Source organism: Neolamprologus brichardi, chromosome 17, assembly GCF_056152115.1.
Source record: "Neolamprologus brichardi isolate AB-2024 chromosome 17, ASM5615211v1, whole genome shotgun sequence".
NCBI lineage: Eukaryota > Metazoa > Chordata > Actinopteri > Cichliformes > Cichlidae > Neolamprologus > Neolamprologus brichardi.
Window position 1 is genome coordinate 1171978 of NC_142120.1, and position 23856 is coordinate 1195833.

Genomic DNA, 23856 nt, shown 5'->3' on the forward strand with positions numbered 1-23856 from the left:
TTGGATGAGCACACAGCTGCAATCAGGCTAAGAGGACAGTCAGAGATTAAGATTGGATTTATACGACCTTGGCTTTTGTCTGCACCGTGTTATTTCACAGAGAATTACCTCAGGACCCAAGTCCACCGGGACTCTATCATTTTAACTGAGAGAAGGCAAAGCCGTATTACAGGCGTGCCCTTTGTGGCTATTCCCTGTTAAATATTTTACATGTATGCATGGATGGAGGTAAGATTTTTACTGGATTACTTTTGGAACTTACATTATATTGTTGTATAAAAAATACATGCATGTAGGGCATGCCCCAACATCCTTTCAACTCTGCGGTTTATCCCCGATTACGTCGAACAAAGGCCGCAACGTTTCGTCTCGTTGTCTTAATGAGTCTCAAGTATTTTGCAATTATACGGCTTACTTATCGCCTCGACTTTCATACTCAAAAATCATTTTTGATTGGCAATATGAAGAAATCTCCCACCTACATAACAGCCACTGTGTTTTTCCACTTTTGAAATTGGAAGAAAAGATCAATGAGTGTCCACAGAGTGGTGCGTATGTCCAGTAGGTCACGTGTAGGAAGGGTTGGTGTCGATGCCTCAGTGTGCACTGTCAATCATACACTGTGGAGCCAGATTGAAATGCCAAGCTAATTCCTACTAAGCCATGCCAGACCAAAGAGATTATTAAAAATGATGGCCGGCCTTCCAGGAACAGGTTAGTGTTACCACACACACAAGAATTAACTCTTAGCTTAAAACAATTCTGCCATAAAGAAGGCAAAGTACCACACTACTGTAACCAAGAGCTTATTTTATTATAATAATAATAACATCTGGATCTTATTACTGTCACGTGTCAGGCTCACCTTGCAGATCTTGTACAGCGAGTCCTGTCCGTCTCCATCAGAGTCTTTGAAGTAGTCGTGTGCAGGAAAAGTGCGGTGGATGTCACGGGTGATGACGCTTTCCTGTGCCGAGTCCTGCAACATATATGAAATAAATGCTCTTTACACGTATGCCAAGTCAAGTGTTTATACCCCCAGAAAAACCTGTATCACATTTGTGGTACAGGACAATTGAAAGGGGGGTTTTCTTGGTCAGCATGCAGGAGGTCAGGACATTTTCATCTTTTCTCCTTTTGGAAATGGAAAAGAAGTGGATGCAGTGGAAAAGGAGGCAACGTACTGTGCTCAAGTCAGGACTGACAGTATCAGTTCACAGGTACGAAACAAACCAACATGTCACTGTGTTTGTGTGTTAGTCTTCCCTCTTTTCTCCTGCAACAGCCCTCCCCGGGCTCCAGTCGCTTCGTCTAATCCACAGCACTGCAGTGCACACACACACCGAGCACGGCTGCTTATTTTGCAATGTGCTTCTCACTCACAAACGAGCAGACACACACAGACAACGTGCTATGTCACTTCCCCCCTCTCACTCTCACTGCAAACACAACCGAGGGAGGACTGGAAGCAGAGTGTTCTCCAACAACTCACTGTAAGCTGAAGATAAACCAGCGCTGAGCCCGGTCGGCCTTGATGTGCATTTGTGTGCATCACAGACACAAACAGAGAGAAAAATAAAGAATAAAACTTTTCCTTTCGTGACAGTAGTTAAGATTTTAAGTTCAAGTATCCAGAGTCCTCACTACGTACGACTCTGGATACTGTAGCTCCTGTGAAAACTAAGGTCTCTAATCAGAAGTACCTGACTCCGTGGTATAATTCTCAAACACGTACCCTAAAGCAGATGACTCGTAATCTGGAGAGGAAATGGCGTGTCACAAATTTAGAGGATCATCATTTAGCCTGGAGAAATAGTTTGTTGCTTTATAAGAAAGCCCTCCGCAAAGCCAGAACAGCTTACTACTCATCACTGATTGAAGAAAATAAGAACAACCCCAGGTTTCTCTTCAGCACTGTAGCCAGGCTGACAAACAGTCAGAGCTCTGTTGAGCCAACCATCCCTTTAACGTTAACTAGTGATGACTTCATGAACTTCTTCACAAATAACATTTTAACCATTAGAGAAAAAATGACCAATAATCATCTCACAGATGTAATATTATCAACAGCTACTCTTAGTACCATTGATGTTAAGTTAGACTCTTTTTCTCCAATCGATCTTTCTGAGTTAACTTCAATAATTACTTCCTCCAAACCATCAACGTGTCTTTTAGACCCCATTCCTACAAAACTGCTCAAAGAAGTCCTGCCATTGATTAATTCTTCTATCTTAAATATGATCAACTATCTCTAATAATCGGCTATGTACCACAGGCCTTCAAGCTGGCTGTAGTTAAACCTTTACTCAAAAAGCCATCTCTAGACCCAGCAGTCTTAGCTAATTATAGGCCAATCTCCAACCTTCCTTTCATATCAAAAATCCTTGAAAGAGTAGTTGTCAAACAGCTAACAGATCATCTGCAGAGGAATGGTTTATTTGAAGAGTTTCAGTCAGGTTTCAGAGCTCATCACAGCACAGAAACAGCTTTAGTGAAGGTTACAAATGATCTTCTTATGGCCTCTGACAGTGGACTCATCTCTGTGCTTGTCCTTCTAGACCTCAGTGCAGCGTTCGATACTGTCGACCATAATATCCTGTTAGAGCGATTAGAACATGCTGTAGATATTACAGGTACTGTGCTGCAGTGGTTTGTATCATATCTATTTAATCCAAAATGCTGCAGCAAGAGTACTGACAGGGACTAGAAAGAGAGAGCAGATTTCTCCTGTTTTGGCTTCCCTTCATTGGCTTCCTGTTAAATCCAGAATTGAATTCAAAATCCTGCTCCTCACATACAAGGTCTTAAATAATCAGGCCCCATCTTATCTTAATGACCTTGTAGTACCATATCACCCTATTAGAGCACTTCGCTCCCGCTCTGCAGGCCTACTTGTTGTTCCTAGAGTATTTAAAAGTAGAATGGGAGGCAGAGCCTTCAGTTTTCAGGCCCCTCTTCTGTGGAACCAGCTTCCAGTTTGGATTCAGGAGACAGACACTATCTCTACTTTCAAGATTAGGCTTCAAACTTTCCTTTTTGCTAAAGCATATAGTTAGGGCTGGACCAGGTGACCCTGAATCCTCCCTTAGTTATGCTGCAATAGATGTAGGCTGCCGGGGGATTCCCATGATGCATTGAGTTTTTCCTTTCCAGTCACCCTTCTCGCTCACTATGTATTAACAGACCTCTCTGTATTGAATCATATCTGTTATTAATCTCTGTCTCTCTTCCACAGCATGTCTTTTATCCTGTCTTCCTTCTCTCACCCCAACCGGTCGCAGCAGATGGCCGCCCCTCCCTGAGCCTGGTTCTGCCGGAGGTTTCTTCCTGTTAAAAGGGAGTTTTTCCTTCCCACTGTCGCCAAAGTGCTTGCTCATAGGGGGTCATATGATTGTTGGGCTTTTCTCTGTATCTATGAAGCGCCTTGAGGCGACATTTGTTGTGATTTGGCGCTATATAAATAAAATTGAATTGAATTGAATTGAATCTATCTAATAGACTCCAGTTTGTGCATGTAAATGGAGAGTCCTCTTCACACACTGAGGTTAATTATGGAGTTCCACAGGGTTCAGTGCTAGGACCAATTCTGTTTACATTATACATGCTTCCCTTAGGCAGCATCATTAGAAGACATAGCATACATTTACACTGCTATGCAGATGACACCCAGCTCTATCTGTCCATGAAGCCAGATAACACACACCAATTAGTTAAACTGCAGGAATGTCTTAAAGACATAAAGACCTGGATGGCCGCTAACTTTCTGCTTCTTAACTCAGATCAAACTGAGGTTATTGTACTCGGCCCTGAAAAGCTTAGAAATATGGTATCTAACCAGATTCTTACTCTGGATGGCATTACCTTGGCCTCCAGTAACACTGTGAGGAACCTTGGAGTCATTTTTGACCAGGACATGTCCTTCAACGCACATATTAAACAAATATGTAAGACTGCTTTCTTCCATTTGTGCAACATCTCTAAAGTTGTAGTACCATATCACCCTATTAGAGCACTTCGCTCCCGTTCTGCAGGCCTACTTGTTGTTCCTAGAGTATTTAAAAGTAGAATGGGAGGCAGAGCCTTCAGTTTTCAGGCCCCTCTTCTGTGGAACCAGCTTCCAGTTTGGATTCAGGAGACAGACACTATCTCTACTTTTAAGATTAGGCTTCAAACTTTCCTTTTTGCTAAAGCATATAGTTAGGGCTGGACCAGGTGACCCTGAATCCTCCCTTAGTTATGCTGCAATAGATGTAGGCTGCCGGGGATTCCCATGATGCACTGGGTGTTTCTTCTTCACTCACTATGTATTAACAGACCTCTCTGCATTGAATCATATCTGTTATTAACCTCTGTCTCTCTTCCACAGCATGTCTTTATCCTGTCTTCCTTCTCTCACCCCAACCAATCACAGCAGATGGCCCCGCCCCTCTCTGAGCCTGGTTCTGCTGGAGGTTTCTTCCTGTTAAAAGGGAGTTTTTCCTTCCCACTGTCGCCAAAGTGCTGCTCATAGGGGGTCATATGATTGTTGGGTTTTTCTCTGTATCTATGATTGTAGGGTCTACTGTACAATATAAAGCACCTTGAGGCAACTGCTGTTGTGATTGGGCGCTGTATAAATTCAATAAAAATCGACTTGAATTGAAAGTACCTCAAAGAAGAAAAGCAGTCTTCTACAGTGCGAGCTGATTTGCACAGCTCTCTATACTGGTTAGAATGGTTTTTATGATGGCTGCTGATTCAACAAGCACAACAGATATACTGTAGTGCCTACAGACTAACTTACACATTAAGCTGGTGCTAAAACACTAAACGAAACAAAGCAAACAGAGTTTGCAGTGTCATCATAACATTTATGATGCATTACTATGTAAATGCAAAGGCTTTGGTTTAACACTGGCCAGGGGCCGAATATCAGACTTCATCCATCTATAATAGTTTACAATAAAAACAGTTATTTATATAAAGATTTTGCTCCTGCCTCGAGTCGCCCGGGGCGTCAAACCTTCATACAGCTGTTGAGCTGCAGATGGTTTTTTAATGTTCGTTCCTTTTTGCAATTTAAAATGTAGAGAATAAAGTCATGCCAGACTTTCACTACAAAGAATGAGTTGGCTAATGTTGGAAAATCACTAGAAACACAGTTACAGTGAATTTATAACTACAACACTAAATTAAAGTCATCAATGAGCTAATCGTAACTGTCTGCTTATTATGAGGCTCGATCCTACAACAGTCTTCGATTAAATGAGTGAAAATGCCCAAACATACATGAACCACACACACGTTTGATGGCAGCCGCCGGCACAGCCGAGCGTGACGCTTTAATGAGCTCTGTAGAGGAGGGGGGGGCGGTATGGGACCAAGCTGGAAAAATATTTAAAACGATGCTGCTCTTTAGGAACGTCTGCAAAGTTGTGAAGGTTTGATACCTCGACCTGGTGTAGCCTAAACCAATTATGTCAACGCATTAAGATTACATGGGTACATTAATAACAGCGTGTTTTTATGCTGCACTCCTTCTGTCTTCTAAGTACAGTCACAGAAAGACTAGACATCAACTTCGTTTGTTAAAACAACCTTTAAAATAATTATAGGGTCATTATTAATGGAACATTTTTGTAGTTACTGCATCAGGATTAATAACCCCATTTATGACACTGTAATTACCACTGCAGCATCATCATGGACCAGCAGGAATCTGCTTGACAGTGAAAGTTGTAAACAGTTTGATTTAATAAACCATGCATGCCTCTGCTAATTAACAGCCTCATTACTCAAAAAACAGCAAAAAAAGAAAAAAGGCAGGACGTCCTCTAAGCAGCTTAATGTCCTTCTTTCTTGTTTATATCCTTTCTTCCTCTTCTCTCCAATTTCCTCCTCTCCTTGAATTCTTTCCTCCTTTGTTCGCTTTTCAAGCTTATCTTCTCCCATTTTCTATTTCCATATTGTACTTTCCACTTCATCTCACACTGTAACCTCGCTTCTATTGCTTTCTCTATTTCCTCCTGCTTTCTGTGATCTCTTTTGTCTTCTTTTCTACCTCATTTCCTTGCTTTTCTATCCCTCTCCACCTCCACATGGCCACCTAAATATTTGAGTCATCTTCTGTCATTTTCAGTGCAGAGAGCAACTGTGCAAAGCTATTTCAGCAGGACGGTGTTACTATGCAAAAATACAAGACAAACCTTTTCTCTAACACTGACCGTCCACATCTTTATTTACTTTTCTATGAAAGTTGTGGCTCAGCCAATGAGGAAAGGCCACTCATTCCTCACAGTAGCATAAACATTAATGGTCATCAAACCTTCCAGGAAACTAGACTCTTAACAATAAGCAGGGTGACATACCTGTTCTGTATTTCACTGGCATGCTTCATGCTTAATGGGGAAAAGCCCAAAGTGTTTCCCCACATGGGAGAGAGCCCAGCACACTTTGGCACCTCGGGGTCATCAGAGGTCACCAGAGAGCTGGACGTTATCAACGAGTGTAGCGCGGACAGAAGCAGCGTGCACAGCATCGCTACCGCAATCGCCACAATCCAAAGCGCCTTTAGCTCGAATATCTTTTTACAGCTGCCACAGCAGAAGGAACAGAAAAGACAATGAGGGGGATCCAGAAGGCTGCTAGTGATTGTTAGCTACCAGACAGCGGCAACAGTAGGACGAAGGATCTGCGGCTGCGATAAGACCGAGGTGGGAGCACCATCTGAAGAAAAGTCAAAGCTATTCTTAGCCGCGGGTAATCCTCCAGTAACCCAGAAAGGAAGGCGATTGCAGATGTTCGTGTACACAACAGGTAGAAGGAAGGATTTCTGGGGAGGAGAGTTAGTGAGCCTGAAATGGTCAGTTTATCAGTAAAGTAATACAGTAATATAGGCGTAATCATTGTGGGGGGGGCAGCCATCAGAGCAGCAAACAACACCCACCAAACAGACTCGTCTTCTGACACCACCCAAAACAACCAGATGTCACATGACCAGCTCCCTAAACTGTCCTGATTCAACACTACCGTGTCCATGGAACACTTCATTTTTGTGGCCCTTGGTGGGTTTAAAGCTGACTAAAGGTCGAAAACAAGAGCAAAAAGAGAAAAGACCAACGAGAGAAGAACAGGAGAAGCAGAAAGCAGTGGAGAACGGTACGGGGAGAGATCACGATGGATAAACAAGCAGAGACAGATGAGACAGAGTTGAGAAAGAGGTTTAAAGAGATACAAGTACCCGGAGAAGAACAACAGGCTTCTGTAATCGTAGCCTGGGGGCTCGTTGGGCAGACAGTCCATTACTCAGACCTCTCCAACAGGTTACCTACTTAACACGCACGGCTAAAAATAAAAACTGCTGATATGTCCAAACCTGCACTCAACCTACACATCTGTCTACATCCACCAGCTTTCATTACCCACACAAAGCTGACTGATGGAAGCAGCTCTGGAGGCTTTCCTCTGTGAGAAACACACATTCATGCTCCACTGTGACATAAAGACAAGTGTGTTCAAATCATTATTTAATACACATTTAATTGTAAGCACTTTAAATGGGTTTTTATTCCATCCAGTAAAAACTGTCACTGCTTTGGATTAACTAACATAAATGTGGCCTTTAAGCCTCGAGTTCTTCTGACAAGAGCTTTGCTTCATAATTTACCATAGAACCAAGTCCGCCAGAGCTCATATTATATGTTTACATGCTGTGGAGCCATTTTTGGGAGCATTTCAAGTTGCTATACATCAATACAACCATTACAGCCTAAATTTTAATAATATGTCTGCATTAAGTGCATAGAAATTACATAAATTGCAAAAAAGTGCAATAAACTACAAAAAAATTGAAAATCGTTTTTGTTTTTTTAACATATATTTGTAGTTAGAGAAATTTAAGAGGCTTATCCCTCAAAACTGTAAATACAAAAAAGTTGCACAAAATAGTTTCCCACCACAGGAAATTTATTTTGAGTGTCTTCATAGTTTTATTTTTGAAATACACCAATTTTTATACACTGCAGGAAAAACGAAAATAAATATTATAATGCAAATTTGCAAAAAAGCAGCATATGCATCAAAATAAACTATTTCCAGCAGTGCAATATGAGTCCTAAGCATCCCAGAAACGACACAGAAAGTCATAAAGTCAAACATAACTTTTAAAAACACCAGTACAGGCTCATGAGGCCCTGATGGTAAAAAACTACATTTCTGCGAAAATGACGTCACTTCCGGTTTCGGGCAGGTCATGGCGGACATGCAAAAGTTCGCACTGACGTTTATTCCAACGTAGGAAGTGTTACAAACAGCTGATCGGATCGGCAAAGCCTGTTTCTGGAATATTATGTTTTTGTTGCTGCAAGTGCTTTTTATGCAGTTTTTGCAAAGCTATATGTGGAAGGAAACTGTGACCGAGGACAAGCTGATGGCATAAGATGTAAGTACAACTCCTCCGGTTTCATATGCAAAAAAAATTATTGCTCTAGCTTACGTGGTTGCAGAGCTACCGGGATTTAAAAATAGTTACGCAAAACAGAGCGTGCTGCTCTGACCGGCTTTAAAGGGTTAAAGGTGCTGAATAACACATTAAGTTCAATTAAATTTTATTTATACAGCATCAAATCACAACAACAGTCTCCTCAAGGTGCTTTATATTGTAAGGTAGACCCTGCAATAATACATTTTGTATGACCCCCTATGAGCAGCACTTTGGCGACAGCAGGAAGGAAAAACTCCCTTTTAACAGGAAGAAACCTCCAGCAGAACCAGGTTTATCAGTCTAATGAACCTTTGTATTATAATGTGGTCGTTTTGATTGTTGCCCAGGTAACAATGTGGTTATCAGCATTAAATGAACTGATTATAAATATGAGAAAAAGTGAAATAATCATTTAACTCTACATATAGTATCTGCTAAAACGTCACTGGAGCAAAACGGATGGTAGGTAGCAGTTAAAAAAAACAAATATATGAAGATATAAAAAAAAAAGAGCAGATTTAATGACTGATACTTAACTACTTCTATGGCTTTAGGGAGCAAAGCAGTAAAAGGGCAGCTGCTTAATGGGGGATGTTTTAAATGTTAATTACAGCCATGGGAGCTGGGCCTTCATTTTACACTTGAAGGTAACAGAAGCAAACACCTGCCATGGTTGAAAACTATTTATTCAGGAGCCGGGTGACCGAGTTGACACCACACTTTGTCTTAATGTGGTTGACAGGTTGGCTTCCCGGGTTTGGCTTCCTCTCGCGTCTCGTCAGAGAGAATGAAGCCGGGGGACCTTTAGGCATATAGGGTCGTGACCTTGACAAATGCCGTCATGCTGCTCCACTGGAAGGTTCCACCGTATAAAGGTGTGCTGTGCTCTGGATCTACTTACTTATAATGTTATACATGTTGGGAAGCAACGTGAGAGTCTATTCAATTAAAGACTGAATGCTGTCTGTATCCTTGCATTGAAATTTATACATGTACAACTGCAAACAAGTGTCTTAATGGCACTAAAATACAGTATACAGGTGTCTGGGCAGATGTTAGAGCAATCAGTCAAAACACTGCCCAGAGCTGCCTTTTCTCCTGCAGGAGTCAGCAGGAGTCTGCTTCAGCTGCAGCTACTAAGGATGGGTACCGGTATCTGGTGCCATGATGGCACCGGTTCTGACATAAACGGTAGTAACCAGACCGAAAAGTAGCGCACATTTCGGTGCTTTTTTTTCCTGAGCTGTGACACACTTTAGATTCTAGCCAATCATTTTACGTTTCCGAGGATAGTAGGCGGGTCCAGGTACGTACGTTCTTTTAGAGCAGAGCTACAGATTAAAAATGCCCAAGGCGAAGCGGTCAAAGTCTGGCTGTACTTCACAGCAAAAGATGCAAACTCAGCAGCTGCAACAAGTGCTTTAAGCTGATACTGTGATGCTGTCAAAGGAGGTAACACCTCGAATCTGATGAAACACCTGGCGACGCATAGCGTTTTTTTAAAAGCCGAGAAATGCGCCGTATTTGATAGCTTGCTGCGAGACCTCACACCGAGCACATCTACTGCGGGTGTGGTGCCTGTTATCGGACCGGAGTTAGCAACATCCCCCAAAAACCCGAAGAGGAGAGTCCTGGCCCCTAGCCCTGCCAGTGTAGCAGAAATGATGAGGATGATGATGCAGCAGCAGCCGTTCTTCTCTGCGTGAGTAGCTTAATGTTGTTCGTGTGTAATTTACGTTGAGTAGGCTAACCACGTTATTACATTAATGCATGTAAGGTGAACTAGCAAACATCATCATAGCTACATGCGGCTGTCTTCTTGTTTGATGGCAGATACTCCCTTCACCCTGGCCAAAAAGGCTAAAATGACCAAAGAAAAAGTGGAAAACAGCTAAACATGAGAGGTTTTTGGACAAAGTTTGTGTTTTTTCCATTGTTTAAGCACTGCTTCCAGCCAAGAGTGATACCATATATGCCCCATAGCTGCAGAAAAGGCTAACATTGTTATCTTTTTACAAAAAAACAGCTGAACATGAGGTTTTTGGACCAATTTTGTGTTCTCCATTCTTTAAGCACCGGTTTGAGCACCGTTTAAGCACCGGCACCGTTTCAAAAGTACCGGTTTGGCACCAGTATCGGATAAAACCTAAACAATACCCATCACTAGCATCTACTATAGTAAACTTTGTGGTTTGGATGAGCAGGGCTCGCAAAACCGCTAGCCCGACGTCCCGGAGCTAGCGATATCTCCGGTCGGGCTCGCAAAATCTAGCTCAGCCCCGCCTGTCGGGCTATATGATAACCCGATGGGCGGGGCTGAGCTAGATTTTGCGAGCCCTGATGAGTGTGCAGAGTACAGAGCATGCATGCTGTAACTTCACAGCACAATCTGACATCACACAGATTTCTTAAAGGTTGATTAAAGCCCGATTAGCATTCTCAGCGGCAGCTCTTGTGTAGCAACGTTCAGGCTGCAGAGTGTGTCAACACGGCTTATTTGTCGCAATGCAAGAAAATGGACCCTAATCTGCCCCTTGAGTTAGATCTAGAACTACATTATTTTTTCCCAACAGTATGAACAAACTTATCGTTAAGGCATCGGCGCAGAAGCCAGCGACTCCATTAGTCGCTCACCAACGACTTGGCCCCATGAACAGACCAATCGGTCGGGTTTTCTTCCGGCACCGAGGAGCCTCGGATCATTTCTGAACACGAGGCATGTTAGAACAAAGTGAAGTAAGGCTATAAAAACGACAAGGTCAGTACTTCAGCAGTTTGCTTCAGAAGCATGAGTCAGTCTGTCCATCAACAGCACAAAATCCTGTCAAAATGTCCTTGAGTGAAATAATGAACCACCTACCTGCTCTCACACTGTCAGGCTCTTTGGATAAAAGTGGCAGTTAAATGCTCTACATGTAGAAATGCAAATGCAGAATCTCAGAAGCAGCTCCATCCTTATTATACTGTTCTAGAGAGCAGCGAGCTCTCAAGTAACCCTCATTTTGACAGTGTTATGCAACTCCCGGGTGTGGAAGGAGCCCACGGGTGCCGGCTGGCAAACCCCTCGACTCAGAGGCAGCCACGCTTTGTTAAACCGATGAGGCAGAAGCCAAATATGCTGGGTTTAGACAGCTGAACACTCAGAGCCCACTAAGTCCTAAAGTGACAGCCTGGCCAATCAGAGGTGGCGCTGGAAGCAGCTATGAAGGCTGCGTGTGAACTGACAATGTGTGCAGAGAATAATTACAGAAAGATTCAAACGTAAGTCAGAAATGTAATTCGATACCCTTTAATGTATTTTATTTACCTTAAACATGCACATATTGGATGTGTATTTGGTGCACAATCATTAAAGGAATGTAATAACTTCAAGGCGGTGCACGATATCGATATCGGCTCAATCAGCGAGGTCGACAAATCATTTACATGTGCAGAATAAAACTCAAAGGTAGATGTGAGGTGTGTGCGTATTTATACCACAACGTGTGAGTCAGTTACTGTAACACAATTTCTTTCATAACTAATAAAACATGAAAGTTTCTCATAAAATCCGACCTTCATTCAAGACTCCAAGAGAACAAAACAAAAGCCTTCATGCTTCAATGCAGGCTTGTTGACTTCAGTAACAACCTCGCTCACACACAAGGACTAGAGCGACGTTCCTTTCTGCTCATCAATTATTCTGATTAAAAAGCTACGAGTCTGATTTGGCAAAACAAAATCCTGTTTTCTTGTTTATTAGTTGTGTGCTTTAAGTTGTGCAATCTTCTTGAGAAAATGTAACAGATTGTTTCTTAAACGACTGCAGGGCATCCAGAGCCCGAGGGAAACCAAAGAGAGAAGGTTTAGGAGAACTCAGAGGTTTTCTTTCTCTTTCTCCTCATCCTGGACTGTGATAGATTACTTGGTGTGTTCAATAAAGGCAAAATAAACTAGAACAGTTAGTTTAGTGCGCTTGTGTTGGTCTTGTTGTGACTCAAACTGACGAAGATCAGAGAACATTTTTATAAGAAACTAAAGTTCCCAGTGTGCTAGTGAGCAACACACTGTAGGTAAAAGCAGAGGATTGTACCACTAACCTGCACTCCAGCACTGAATACTATATAAACTCTATTATTTCTGTCCACAGGCATAAACGCCAAACTAAGATAGTTACACTGGACAACAGCTGAGTTACTGAGAGGTGTAAGAGCTGAAAAATGAGGCGACCAGGTCTCAACCGCGGTTTAGAGACAACATTCAGAACATGAAATGCTTTTTTTTTTAATCAATGTCTCTCAGAAATCTTGCAAAGTAAATCTGCTGGAAACCTCACATAAAGCATATACAAGCTAAATTGTCAAGAAGCATCTCTGTACCGAGTAAAGTTAAACATTTTTTGCCTTCCAAATCACTCCGGGTACTTTACTGTTCACTTATATTGCCATATTTGGAATACTGTGTGGAAATCTGGGGAAATACATACAAAACTTCACTTCAACCACTATGTAAAGCTCAGAAAAAAGCAATCAGGATGATTACTAAAGCAGGATTTAGAGACCACACTAACATCATGTTCTTGAAATTAAAAATTCTGAAGTTTATGGATCTTATAAAATATAAAACTGCAAAAATTATGTACAAAGCCAGATACAATATGTTACCAGGAAATGTACAGAGGATGTTTTTTGACAGAGAAGGGGACTATGCATTGAGGGGAAAATTAAATCTGAAGACTCTTAAAGCACGGACAAAGGTTAAAACCTTTTGTGTTACTATTTATGGGGTAAAACTTTACTGTGGACCTACAGCAGTGTTCAAGCATTAGTCAGCTTATAAAGATGTTTCGAAAACTGATTTTGGAAGAATATGAAACTGATAAAGTTGATCACCCATTGTATATATAACTATGCTAAATTGTATCTAAATTATATCTATTACTGTAGCTATGTTTATACATGTTCTCCTTGTTTATTGTGTGGGGTAAGTGATGATGGGAATTAGGCGAATAGTGGGATTCAATAGAATGTTGAGCATGGGGTAGGGATTAATAAGTATGTTATACTTCTTCCTACTCCATTTCAGACCTAATAATTGTCATTTCATGTCATTTAGACTGTTTTATTTTATTTATTTTCTTTTTTTGTTTTATCTGAGCACATACGTGTGTGTATTTACATATATATTCATATTTGTAAATGCAAGTATGTGTACTTGTGTATATATTGTTTTTTTTCTGTATATGTCTGAAATAAATAAAGATACAATACAAAAAAAAAGTACAATCATGGTGAAAGTTAAACAGTAAGACATTTACTCATCAAAACAGAGTAATTAAATGCTCTTCCTGCTGCTTTCACCGTGGCTCTTAACAGCAAACACGTGACTCTAAAGACAGAAACACAGTCAAATTGTTAAATGTTGCCATCATTGTACTTAAATTTGTCTTGGTTCAAACTGTATGATCAAAGACATTCTTCTGTTTCTGACCCCCTCCACAGCCTGTTGAATGGTGGGGGAGGCAGTAGTGGTTTATTATAGGCTCATCCTATGTTCTGTTTTCTTGTTTAGTAAACTTCCTGCCTTTATGACCCTTAGGTGAGCAGGAGGTCACACAAACGCACCCCCAAACACAAACACACACACACACACACACACACTCTCGCACATGCATACACATACATACAAGAGCCCAACACACCACAATGGGTGGTGCCTGTGTAAACTGTAACTGTATTCAATAAAAAGGCTACAAGGGAGGCTGTTTATTTGAAGTTGGCTAGGAAACAGGTGAGGAGCGTTCAGCTCCAAGAGCCTGGTTCTTGCTAGCAAGTAAAATCGATCGATTGCTGTTCGTCTTGCTTCGTTAACGGGAATAAGTCTCTAAAGCAGCGGGCCTGTGGAAGCGCAGACCCAACAGTTAGCATCTCTGCACGCTGTCCAGTAATCGATTCTGTTCTCAGTGAGAAGGCCTCATCCTAACGCTCTACCAGCCACGGTGGAGGATCGGTTGAAAGAAATCTGATGGACTTTGACAGCGATGTCTCCAACGGGGACGAGGAGACAACAAAGGAAAGAGCTGCCCTGTCGGAGCGGCGCATTCGGCACCATATTAGGGAACAGCTGCTGCACGAAGCAGCAGGATGGCGTGTTAAAGAGCACGTCTGTTGCAGAGCTGCACCCTGGAACTGATCAGACTACGGTCCATATGAAGTCAGAGCCTCAAGACTGCTTGAAAGAAATGTTTCACTGTGAGGCACCATTTCATTTGTTATTAACTTACATCTTTAAATGAAACTGTGCAGCTGAATAAGACAGTGAGAAAACTAACAGCATAAACCCAGACAGAAGGAGAATGAGGGGAATCTAAAGTACAGATATAAAGGAAGAGACAATCTGAATGACTGACAGGCAGAACATTAGCTGGCCTCCATCTTTGGATGGAGCTCCTTCAGTGAAGGAGCGGCTCTGAAAACAGGGCAGAAGACGTGCTGTTGCTGTAAACACATGTGCAGTAAACTGTACTTCTACGTGAATCCTTATGAACCACAAGGTTGGGCTTCAGCTTGGGCTCTGTGCTTTTTTTCTGCTCTCAGGTCTCTGTGATGTCACCTTACAGCAGCCCCACCCACCTCAGGGCTCGCAAAATTACTAGCCCGACGTCCCGGGGCTAGCGATTTTTCCAGTCGGGCTACCAAAATCTAACTCTGCCCTGCCCGTCGGGCTATCATAGGAAGGAAAATATATGTCAATGCTTTTGCATTCTTTCGGAAATGTAGCTGGGTAATTATGTCATTGGCATCGGTGAGCCACTGTCAATATGTGACATATTGAAATCGCGTTTGAATTTGCGCTTGTTTTTTGCTTTCACTTTGCGATCGCGCGAACTGTGTGTGGAGAGCGACAGCACTGATTGGTGAGTGACGAATAATTGCGCACCAATTCCTCTGACATCGTCTTATCAATCGTTAGCTTACTATTCAAACATGACAAGTGAAATCTCCCGCAGCGTAAACATGTGAGAGGTTGATCGCGCAGAGAATCGCTGAGCGTTATGTGAGTGCGTGTGTAAAAGCAGCAGGATATATATTTTAGTTCTGCTGAGCCAAATAAGACAGGTCAGGGTGAAGAAGGGACAGCCAAAGAAAAGCTTACCACAAAACGGAAAAATTATGACAAATCAGACTATAAGGCAAAAAGAAAGCGCAGCTTTTTGGTTTCATAGACAAAAGAATATCTGTGGCTGCAACATGACGAGCTAAATAACATGATGTTCTGTTGTGAGTTTCATTTGATTTCTGAGTCGACAAGCGCCTTTGTTACTGGGACCAGTAATTTTAAGAAAGACCCCATCAGGACCCATGAGAAATGCAAGAAATGCATTATTGCCCAATCTGCAGCATCTTTCCCAGAACAAACAGCAATTGCAAAAAAATATACTAAAAATAAACCAAGCACAACAAGAACTCCTGAAAATTCTGTTTAGAACAGCTACTATGTTGCAAAGAGTGAACTACCACTGGCACAATGCAAACTTCTAAAAGCAAATGGCCTCGATCTTGGTTCCACTTGCCTCTTACCTGTGACTTCAATGGAAATTTCAAATTCAGGATCTGACACAGATTCATGTTCTACACAGTTCTTACAAGTTCATAGAAATTTCTGTTCAATTTGAACCAAGTATTTGAGTTGATGGTTGTATTTTTTATACAGTTGTTGTGATTTGTATTTTAACATTTTTTTGATTAATTTTTGTTTCCGTTACAATATTATACATTAAAGTATAATATTGTAACGGAAACAAAAACATAAAAAAAGCTTTCTTTTTTATTCGGGCTACTTAAATTTATTTTGGGCTACCAAAAACTGAAGAATGCCTGCCCGAAGGGCTACCAGAGATTTTGAAATTTTGCGAGCCTTGCACCTGCTGTTCAAACCTTCTGTTTACAATGAGAAGGCAAAGAGAGGGTGAAGCTAAAGCTATCAAACACGCTGAGGTCAGAATAAAACATGATGCTCAGCAAACATGTTTTTCTTTAGATGTGAATGTAGAATGGTTTCCATTTGTTTCCACTGAGCTTCCTTATGGTACAATGGGAATGAAATGAATTTAAGAAACTCCCAAAATGCCTGATTAATCCGAGATTTTGTATCCGAGAGCTTCCAAAGACCGATGCTAACATGTTAGCGAGGCAAAGAGACCATATTATTGGCGCTTTGTCACAACACAGCCAGACATCGGGAAACAATAATGACTCTGCCTCTCTGCGGACGTACCTGGCTTCACAAACACTCCTCATTACTTTTTTGCCCCCTTTTCCCTCCGTGTGATGCAGTGAGATATGATATTCAGAGGACACAGCCCAGTAATTAAAACCCAGCTCCCCTCGAGGCCTTTGTGCTCGCTTGCTGGTGAGGAAGTTTCTCGAGGCTTCCCTGGAGGCAGTGGGTGGTGGTGGAGGGGCAACAGCTGGCCTGCCTGGCAGATTGCAGATTCATCTGTGTCTGTATCGCTGCCGTGGCATTTTAATGGTGCGGCTGGTTCTGCATTTCAATAAGCCGAGCATGGTGCGCGCACACGCTAAATTTCATTTTCCTCATAGTTAAACTGGCACAGCTGTAACTGCAGCTCCGTCTCATTTACCTTCATTAGGACTTTTCATCAACGTCTCTTTAATGTTTTTTCTTTATGAATAAAGAATAACTTCAAAAACGTAGTTTATTTAAAAAATAAACGAATAAAATAGCTTTTGCTTGTTTGACAATGTCTATGCTCTCATTAGCTTAATATAAAAGCAACTGGAACTTGACCCACGTAACAGCTTTTTGGTTCCTGCTCCCGAACCAGGATTCAAGGAGCTTTATTGTCATTCGCATCACATGTGAACATGAGGTGGAACAAAATTATGAACACATGGTCCCGGAGCGAAAAGACAAAATAATGAAGAAACAGAATTTGTTTTTAAAGTAATAAATAAATAGTTTTTTGTTTTTATATCTAATAGCGAAATATAATAGTGCTGTTTTAACAGCACCCTCTTTCAGAATAAAAGGTAATAAAACAATACAATAAATAATACGATGATATGATGATAATACTATGAGAGGACTTTAATTTGTCTAATAGTTTGTGTATATATCTCTATCTATATATCTATAGATATATAGATAGAGATATCGATAGATAGAGATATCGATAGATAGAGATATCGATATCTATATATAGATATCGATATCTCTATCTATCGATATCATATATCGATATCTCTATCGATATATGATATCGATAGAGATATCGATATCATATATCGATATCTATATCGATATATGATATCGATATATGATATCGATATCGATATATGATATCGATATCGATATATGATATCGATATCGATATATATAATAAAATGTATAATAGCAGATTGTAATGGCGGTTTATTATTCTTTTTATGGAGTTTTAGACACTGCAGTATTAATACAAAACTATGAAATACAACATTTAATCACTAAGGTTATTCAAAGACGATCTGTGATCTGTTTATCCTGGATAAACACTTATGACGCCATGCAAATGAAACTTGCAGAGATATTAGCCATTTACCAGTTAAATCATTTTCATTCATCCAATAAATAAAAAATATAATGGAAAATATGAAAAACATAACACAGCAGAAACACCCTTCAACCATCATACGAGTGTCCAGCAGGGGGCACTCTGCAACAAACCAACCTTGTAATTTTTCTTTGTACCCATAAATAACTCGACATAAACATTAGGGAAATTTGTTTCACGAAAACAAACAAACAATACAATTCATACAATGAAAAATCTTCGAGTTACCCTTGTACACTTTAAAGGCCTGTATGTCTAAATATTGCTTCTTTTTGAAGCCTGAAAAACAGAAATGGGATTTTCAGGGCAGATAAACATGTTTCAGCTTCATTAGAAACGCGTCACAGGAGCAACACTGTAACAAGTACTGGGAGGGGACAAAAACATCGATGTAGATGTTAGACGTTTTATTTGCAGAGGTGAAAACCACCAAACTGCATTCTGGGTAAACACATCACCATGTGTGATAGGTGGCTGGTGATGAACTGCATCAGCACCTTGTGTCATGTGGCACTTTGCCTGGAAAGTTTCTAGTATAGAAACAACAGATTTTGTAGGTGATGCCCCTCTGATGACACGCACCTCTCGCACTGCATCGCTGAGAGCTCGGTGCATCCTCCAGGTATCTGACATTTTCTGTGTGTTGTCATTTTCACTGTAGGACAGCTGAATCTCTTATGTGGGGACATAAGACCCCCAGGGGATGATAGAGGTGGCATAGTGGGTCAAACACTTAGTGGGTCCATGAAAGAAGATAGACACTTGTTTCACATTGAGTAGTGTGATTTTTTCCCTGCATTTATAGGACGCACCTTTCCATGTGTTATGTTAGAGGCTGAACACCAAGACAGAGACATGACAATCTGATCCACAGTTTATCCAGGGAGTACCAAGATGATGAAGGTTAACATGTCCTGTGCCATTCCCAGTGCTCCAGGCTCATACTTCAAACACAAATACTGGCAAACCAGTTGGATTATATCTGAGCTTTTTGTGCTTCCTCACACACCAGAGACAAGCGAAAACCAGAGCTGGCAAAACGTCTGCGCAGGCCATCTGTCACAACATCTGACTTTTAGCTTAATATTTACTCATTATTAATCGTGTAACATAAAAAATGTACACAGTTACAATTTGGTTACAAGAGGAGCAAAGCTATGTGTCGTGTTCATGATGGTTTGAGATGAGCTGCCTCTCGCTACTAACCTGCCCAACACAACCAGTCCTGTTGTCCATATAAGGCAGAGACACAAAGGGAAAGTCTGCAGGTCTGAGTAGGAATATGCGAGGGCCCAAGGGGGTAGTTTGACTGGCTTATGGTATTTCATTCAGATAAAATGCCTCGAGAGAGAATTAAAGAAGCTGGCAGTGGTTTTCTGGCAGAGCTTCAGTGTCTGAGGTCTGCAGGGAGGGCAACACTAAAACAGGTTTGTCCTCCGCTGTCTGTCAAGGTGTTTGTCTGAACAGCTAAAAGAGGAAGATTAGTGGAAATTATGCCAAATTAAATTAGAAAGTATTAAAAGAAATCTTAAAAACTCTTCAGATATTAGTTTAGCGTTGCAGTAATAAGACAAATGGATTTCCAACGCCGATACTTAACGAGCTCAGTCCTGTCACGATAAAATCCACTTGAAACAGGAAGAGTTTCTGCGGTGAGAGCGGCAGCTGTCTGACGATGTCGGCGACAACAGTACCAATGTTTTAAATATCGTTCAAGTTTAACATAAACTGTTGTTGACAAACAGTAACCTGAAAACTAAACTTTTAATTAGCTCGCATTTGTGTTCATTCATTTTTGCAACAGTAACAATTTAACTAAATTAATATAAATTAACTGTAATGTGTTTTTATCAGATCAGTTATAATTTTGTGTCTCTAGTTTTTGTTCAAATCTTTAATCCTTTTTCCAAAGTCGAGAATTCATCTAGATGTTAGCATGTTTTACAGAAACATTTAATTTAACAATCGCTTTTTATTGGTTACAAATTGATACATTTTTTCAGAGAAGAAAATGTATCAATTTGTAACCCGTATAAACTTATCAAGCTTTAAAATGATTACTAATCAGTATTATACATGCATGAGTATATACGTCACAGATCCATTACAGGCACAGCTGCTGCTGCCACACAAATATAAAAAGATGCTCAAGGCTAGGGTGAGATTTTAAGATACAAAGGTGGAAAAAAACCTGCAGAAATGCTGATCGTTACTTTCATCCAGTGAAACCAATGCAGGAAAACTCAAAGCACTCAAACGAGATGGAAGAGAAAGCTCTCAGCAAAGAATCAACTGATGGACAAAAGTACCTGTGGCACTCGCCGGGTCCAAAGGTGAAATCGAATTGTGAACTTAAAAGCATCGGATGAAGAGCGCTGGTGAGTCCACATTTTAGACATTTCCAATGTTCCCATCCAGCGCACTCTGCTACGAGTGGGTAGCTAAGTGTTCTGTTTATTGCTCTGGAGCACTTGGACAAGAATCAGGTCCTCTGTGAGAATTGAACCACTGACCATTTTGTCTCCATGACAATTACAGAAATACTCTGATTAAATGTCACGTCCTCAAAAGCGCGTTCACCGGAGAGGCACTCGTATGTCGTCACCGCTGCAGATGCTTTCTAATATATCAGCGTTGTCCTCGATATGACTGAAGAAGCTCAGGCCACCCTCACCGCCTCCACAGGAGTTAAGAGGGCGAGAGGCAGCAGGTGCAACAAGCTCGCCTCACAATCTGTAGTGGATCTGCCTCAGTTAGCGTGTTAAAGTTAAAGTTTGCGACAGTATAATTATTTTGGTGAAAATCAAACAGCATAAACACCTCACGCCAGGTGTCCAGCGTGTTGGTGGAGATCTGATGATTTGAAGATGTTTGAAGGTGTCAAAGTCCAGTCCGCAGCTCAACTGAACGCCGTGACCCTCAGAGAGCTGTGCAGAGATGAATGTCTGCAAACGTGCACTGGAAAGAAAAGTGGGCCCAAATATTCCCACAGCAATTTGAGACACTAATACTTTTTCTATGCAGAAAAAATAAATAAATAAATAAAAACTACTTCACGTTAAGGTTGGGCGACTGGGTGAATATATCGACTATCGGTGATAGGCTGAAGCTTTCATCGTTTTTACAGGGGGCGACTTATTTATTTATTTGCCCATGAGTAAGTTTGCTAATAACGATGGAGCTAATAGAAGCAGTCAACATGAAATAATATTAGCGCTGTTTTAACAGCACCCTTTCATCTGCGAGCAAGTGCCCCCTCAGAGTGCGCCCAAGTGCCTGCTGCAGGAGCTGGTGATAGCCTAGCATACTCAGCCGAATGGTGGACACGTACATGCAAGTTAGCCCTGTTTGAGTCCTTTGCTCGCACTACACGTCTGCACCGCTTTGGTTACATGCTCAGGTTTACCTCTTTCATCGTGTTTACAGCCAAAGTGACTTTTTTTTTAGTGCTGTCAGCATTAACGCGCCGTCATCAAGACTAACGCGATTAACACTCTTTAACATCTGTGCGCAGACTGAGTCAAAATCAATAAAATGTCCGTCAATGCATTTTGGCAGTTTGTCCAAAGTTGGTTCACTCTGCGCTCCAGATGTGTTGAGCGCGTTAAAGATGTTATCACGTTAATTGTGATAACCACGTTAACGCCACAATAACGCTGACACACGATCTGATATCCTCGTGCTGGTGTTGTTCCCAGATCATCATACTAAATGTTGTTCCAGGATCAACACTGCAAGTGACCAATCAGAATGCTGTGACGTCATACTTTTGCGACTTCGGGAAAAAACGCCGTAAAACAAAAAACTGTATTTTAGCTGCGAGAAACCGCCTTTGTCCGCCGATCAACGGACCCTGACCCTAACCCTGACCCTTTAATAAACGGTAAGCAGAATTGATATTGTCCTTGCAACACTGGAATTTCATAAATGCAGGAATGGGTTGGTGCGCAAAAGAATAACGTCACAACAATGTGATTGGTCACTTGCGATGTTGAACCTGGAACAACATTTTCATGATGATCTGGGAACAACACCAACACGAGGATATCAGATCATCCAACGCTGACAGCCCTATTTTTGGGGGGAAATTGTGCGTCCATGTTTGGGCTTCTTCCGTGTTGTAAACGCGCAAATCAGTCCGTGCATGGTTACATTGCCCCGCCCATCAAAAAGTCTGTGCATGCACAAATACATCGCCCATCGTCGATTACTGGACTGATGATTGTCGGCGATTTTTTTACATATCGCCCAAACATACTTCACGTTATTGCTGCTAAAGGTAGTTTTACACGCAACTGAATCACAGGGGGTACTTAGTTCTTTTATTTCCTTTGGTTGTTGTTCACAATTACACAGTTAATCTGTGTTAGAGTTAAAGGACACGTTCTCAAGCGTGGCAGTCACCAAGCCTGCACCTCTCTGCACATCACAGAAGTCTTTACTGTGGTTTGGACGAGTATGGGACGGCATATGTTTACCTTATTATTCTATTATTAAAACTTTCTCTTTAGAGAATCTGTATCAAGATAAACATTTTAGGAAGCCATGGCGAGATCACCAGAGGAGTGACACAATCAAGCAGTCATTGCAGCTGAAATGATTCAGATAGACGGACTGCCATGAAGCACTGTATGGATGTCCTCTGTTATTAACTTCCCTTCAGATAACTTTTTAAAAAATAATTCAGTCAAATATTTGAGATTAACTATTGATGGACTGAATCTTGATCGCCAATCCAATAATGATGTGGGTTTAACCTCCCACTGGATGACTTAAAGTTTGAGGACTGCTATAGCTGGCTATGACTAGCTGTCATCTATCAGCTCCCACAATCTGGATCTCATGTTTTCAAAGAGAAATGGAGGCAATACAAGATGTATGAGCGAGTGTTGGTGTGTGGGTGTCTAAGTGTGTCCCTCCTCGTGCCATCAAAGGCTTTTGGTGACTGAGGCTCTGCTATTAGCGCACAGAGACAGGAACTGGTTTCCCCTCCAATTATGACTTCCCCACCTCAAAAGAGGGTCAGGTGGTCCTTTCTCAATCGAGACGGAAGAAGCAGAGTGGCAGGATGGAGAGGGAACGAGGACGTGAGGCAAGTGCTGCAATTTGTGGAAATAAAAGGGAATTCCTGATATAGCATTGGCCGTGAACATCGAGTGGGCCTGGACTGGGAAGCTGCTCACGGCTTGACTGTCAGTTTGGATGCGACAGTTTGCCTCTCTGCGGTAACTACATTTGGTTCATTACTTGTAATATAAATGTAATCTGAGCACTTCTCATTGGACCAACTGAATCGGTCATTCCTCTCAGTCAGCTGCTTTGGCGAGACTTCTTCCAGAAAGCTCTCCGTCTCCTCCTGCTTCTCTGTCCACTAGGTGATGACAGAGGGTTTACGGCTGCTGAGAAAGTCACTCGCAGTCTAAAAGCATAATAAATCTGAAAGGCTGATTTAAACAGACAACTTTATCATATGAAATCTGTTGATTTCATCAGTTTTATCCAGTAAAAGAACGACTCGTCTGTGGCAGAGATCAGGAGAATAAAGACGTCTGACAGATGAATCTTTACCTCATCTGTTTGTCATTTACTGCGTTTGCTGTGTAGGCTGAAGATATAACTTTAGGCTGGATATGCTGCATCCACATGTACACACAGGTGTATCAGCACATGTATAACTAAGAGGGATCCAACCTCAGAGCTTAAACTGATCATTACAGAAGTGATGAGAGTCACTCGTGTAGGCTGCGGTTGCACAAGGTTGCAATTTTCATTCCATTCTTTCTCTGCAAGGAGTCAGAAGACG

The 23856-nt window shown here is 41.5% G+C and overlaps 1 protein-coding gene across 2 annotated transcripts in view; it reads right to left on the reverse strand.

Moving 5' to 3' along the window:
- Positions 1 to 23856, reverse strand: part of rabgap1l (RAB GTPase activating protein 1-like) — a 106915-nt gene that overhangs the window by 42600 nt on the left and 40459 nt on the right. For both annotated transcript variants that reach the window (XM_087830280.1, XM_087830279.1), the window contains exon 14: positions 866 to 979. In XM_087830280.1, coding sequence (XP_087686406.1) covers positions 866 to 979 — 114 coding nt within the window. The remainder of the gene's footprint in view (positions 1 to 865; positions 980 to 23856) is intronic.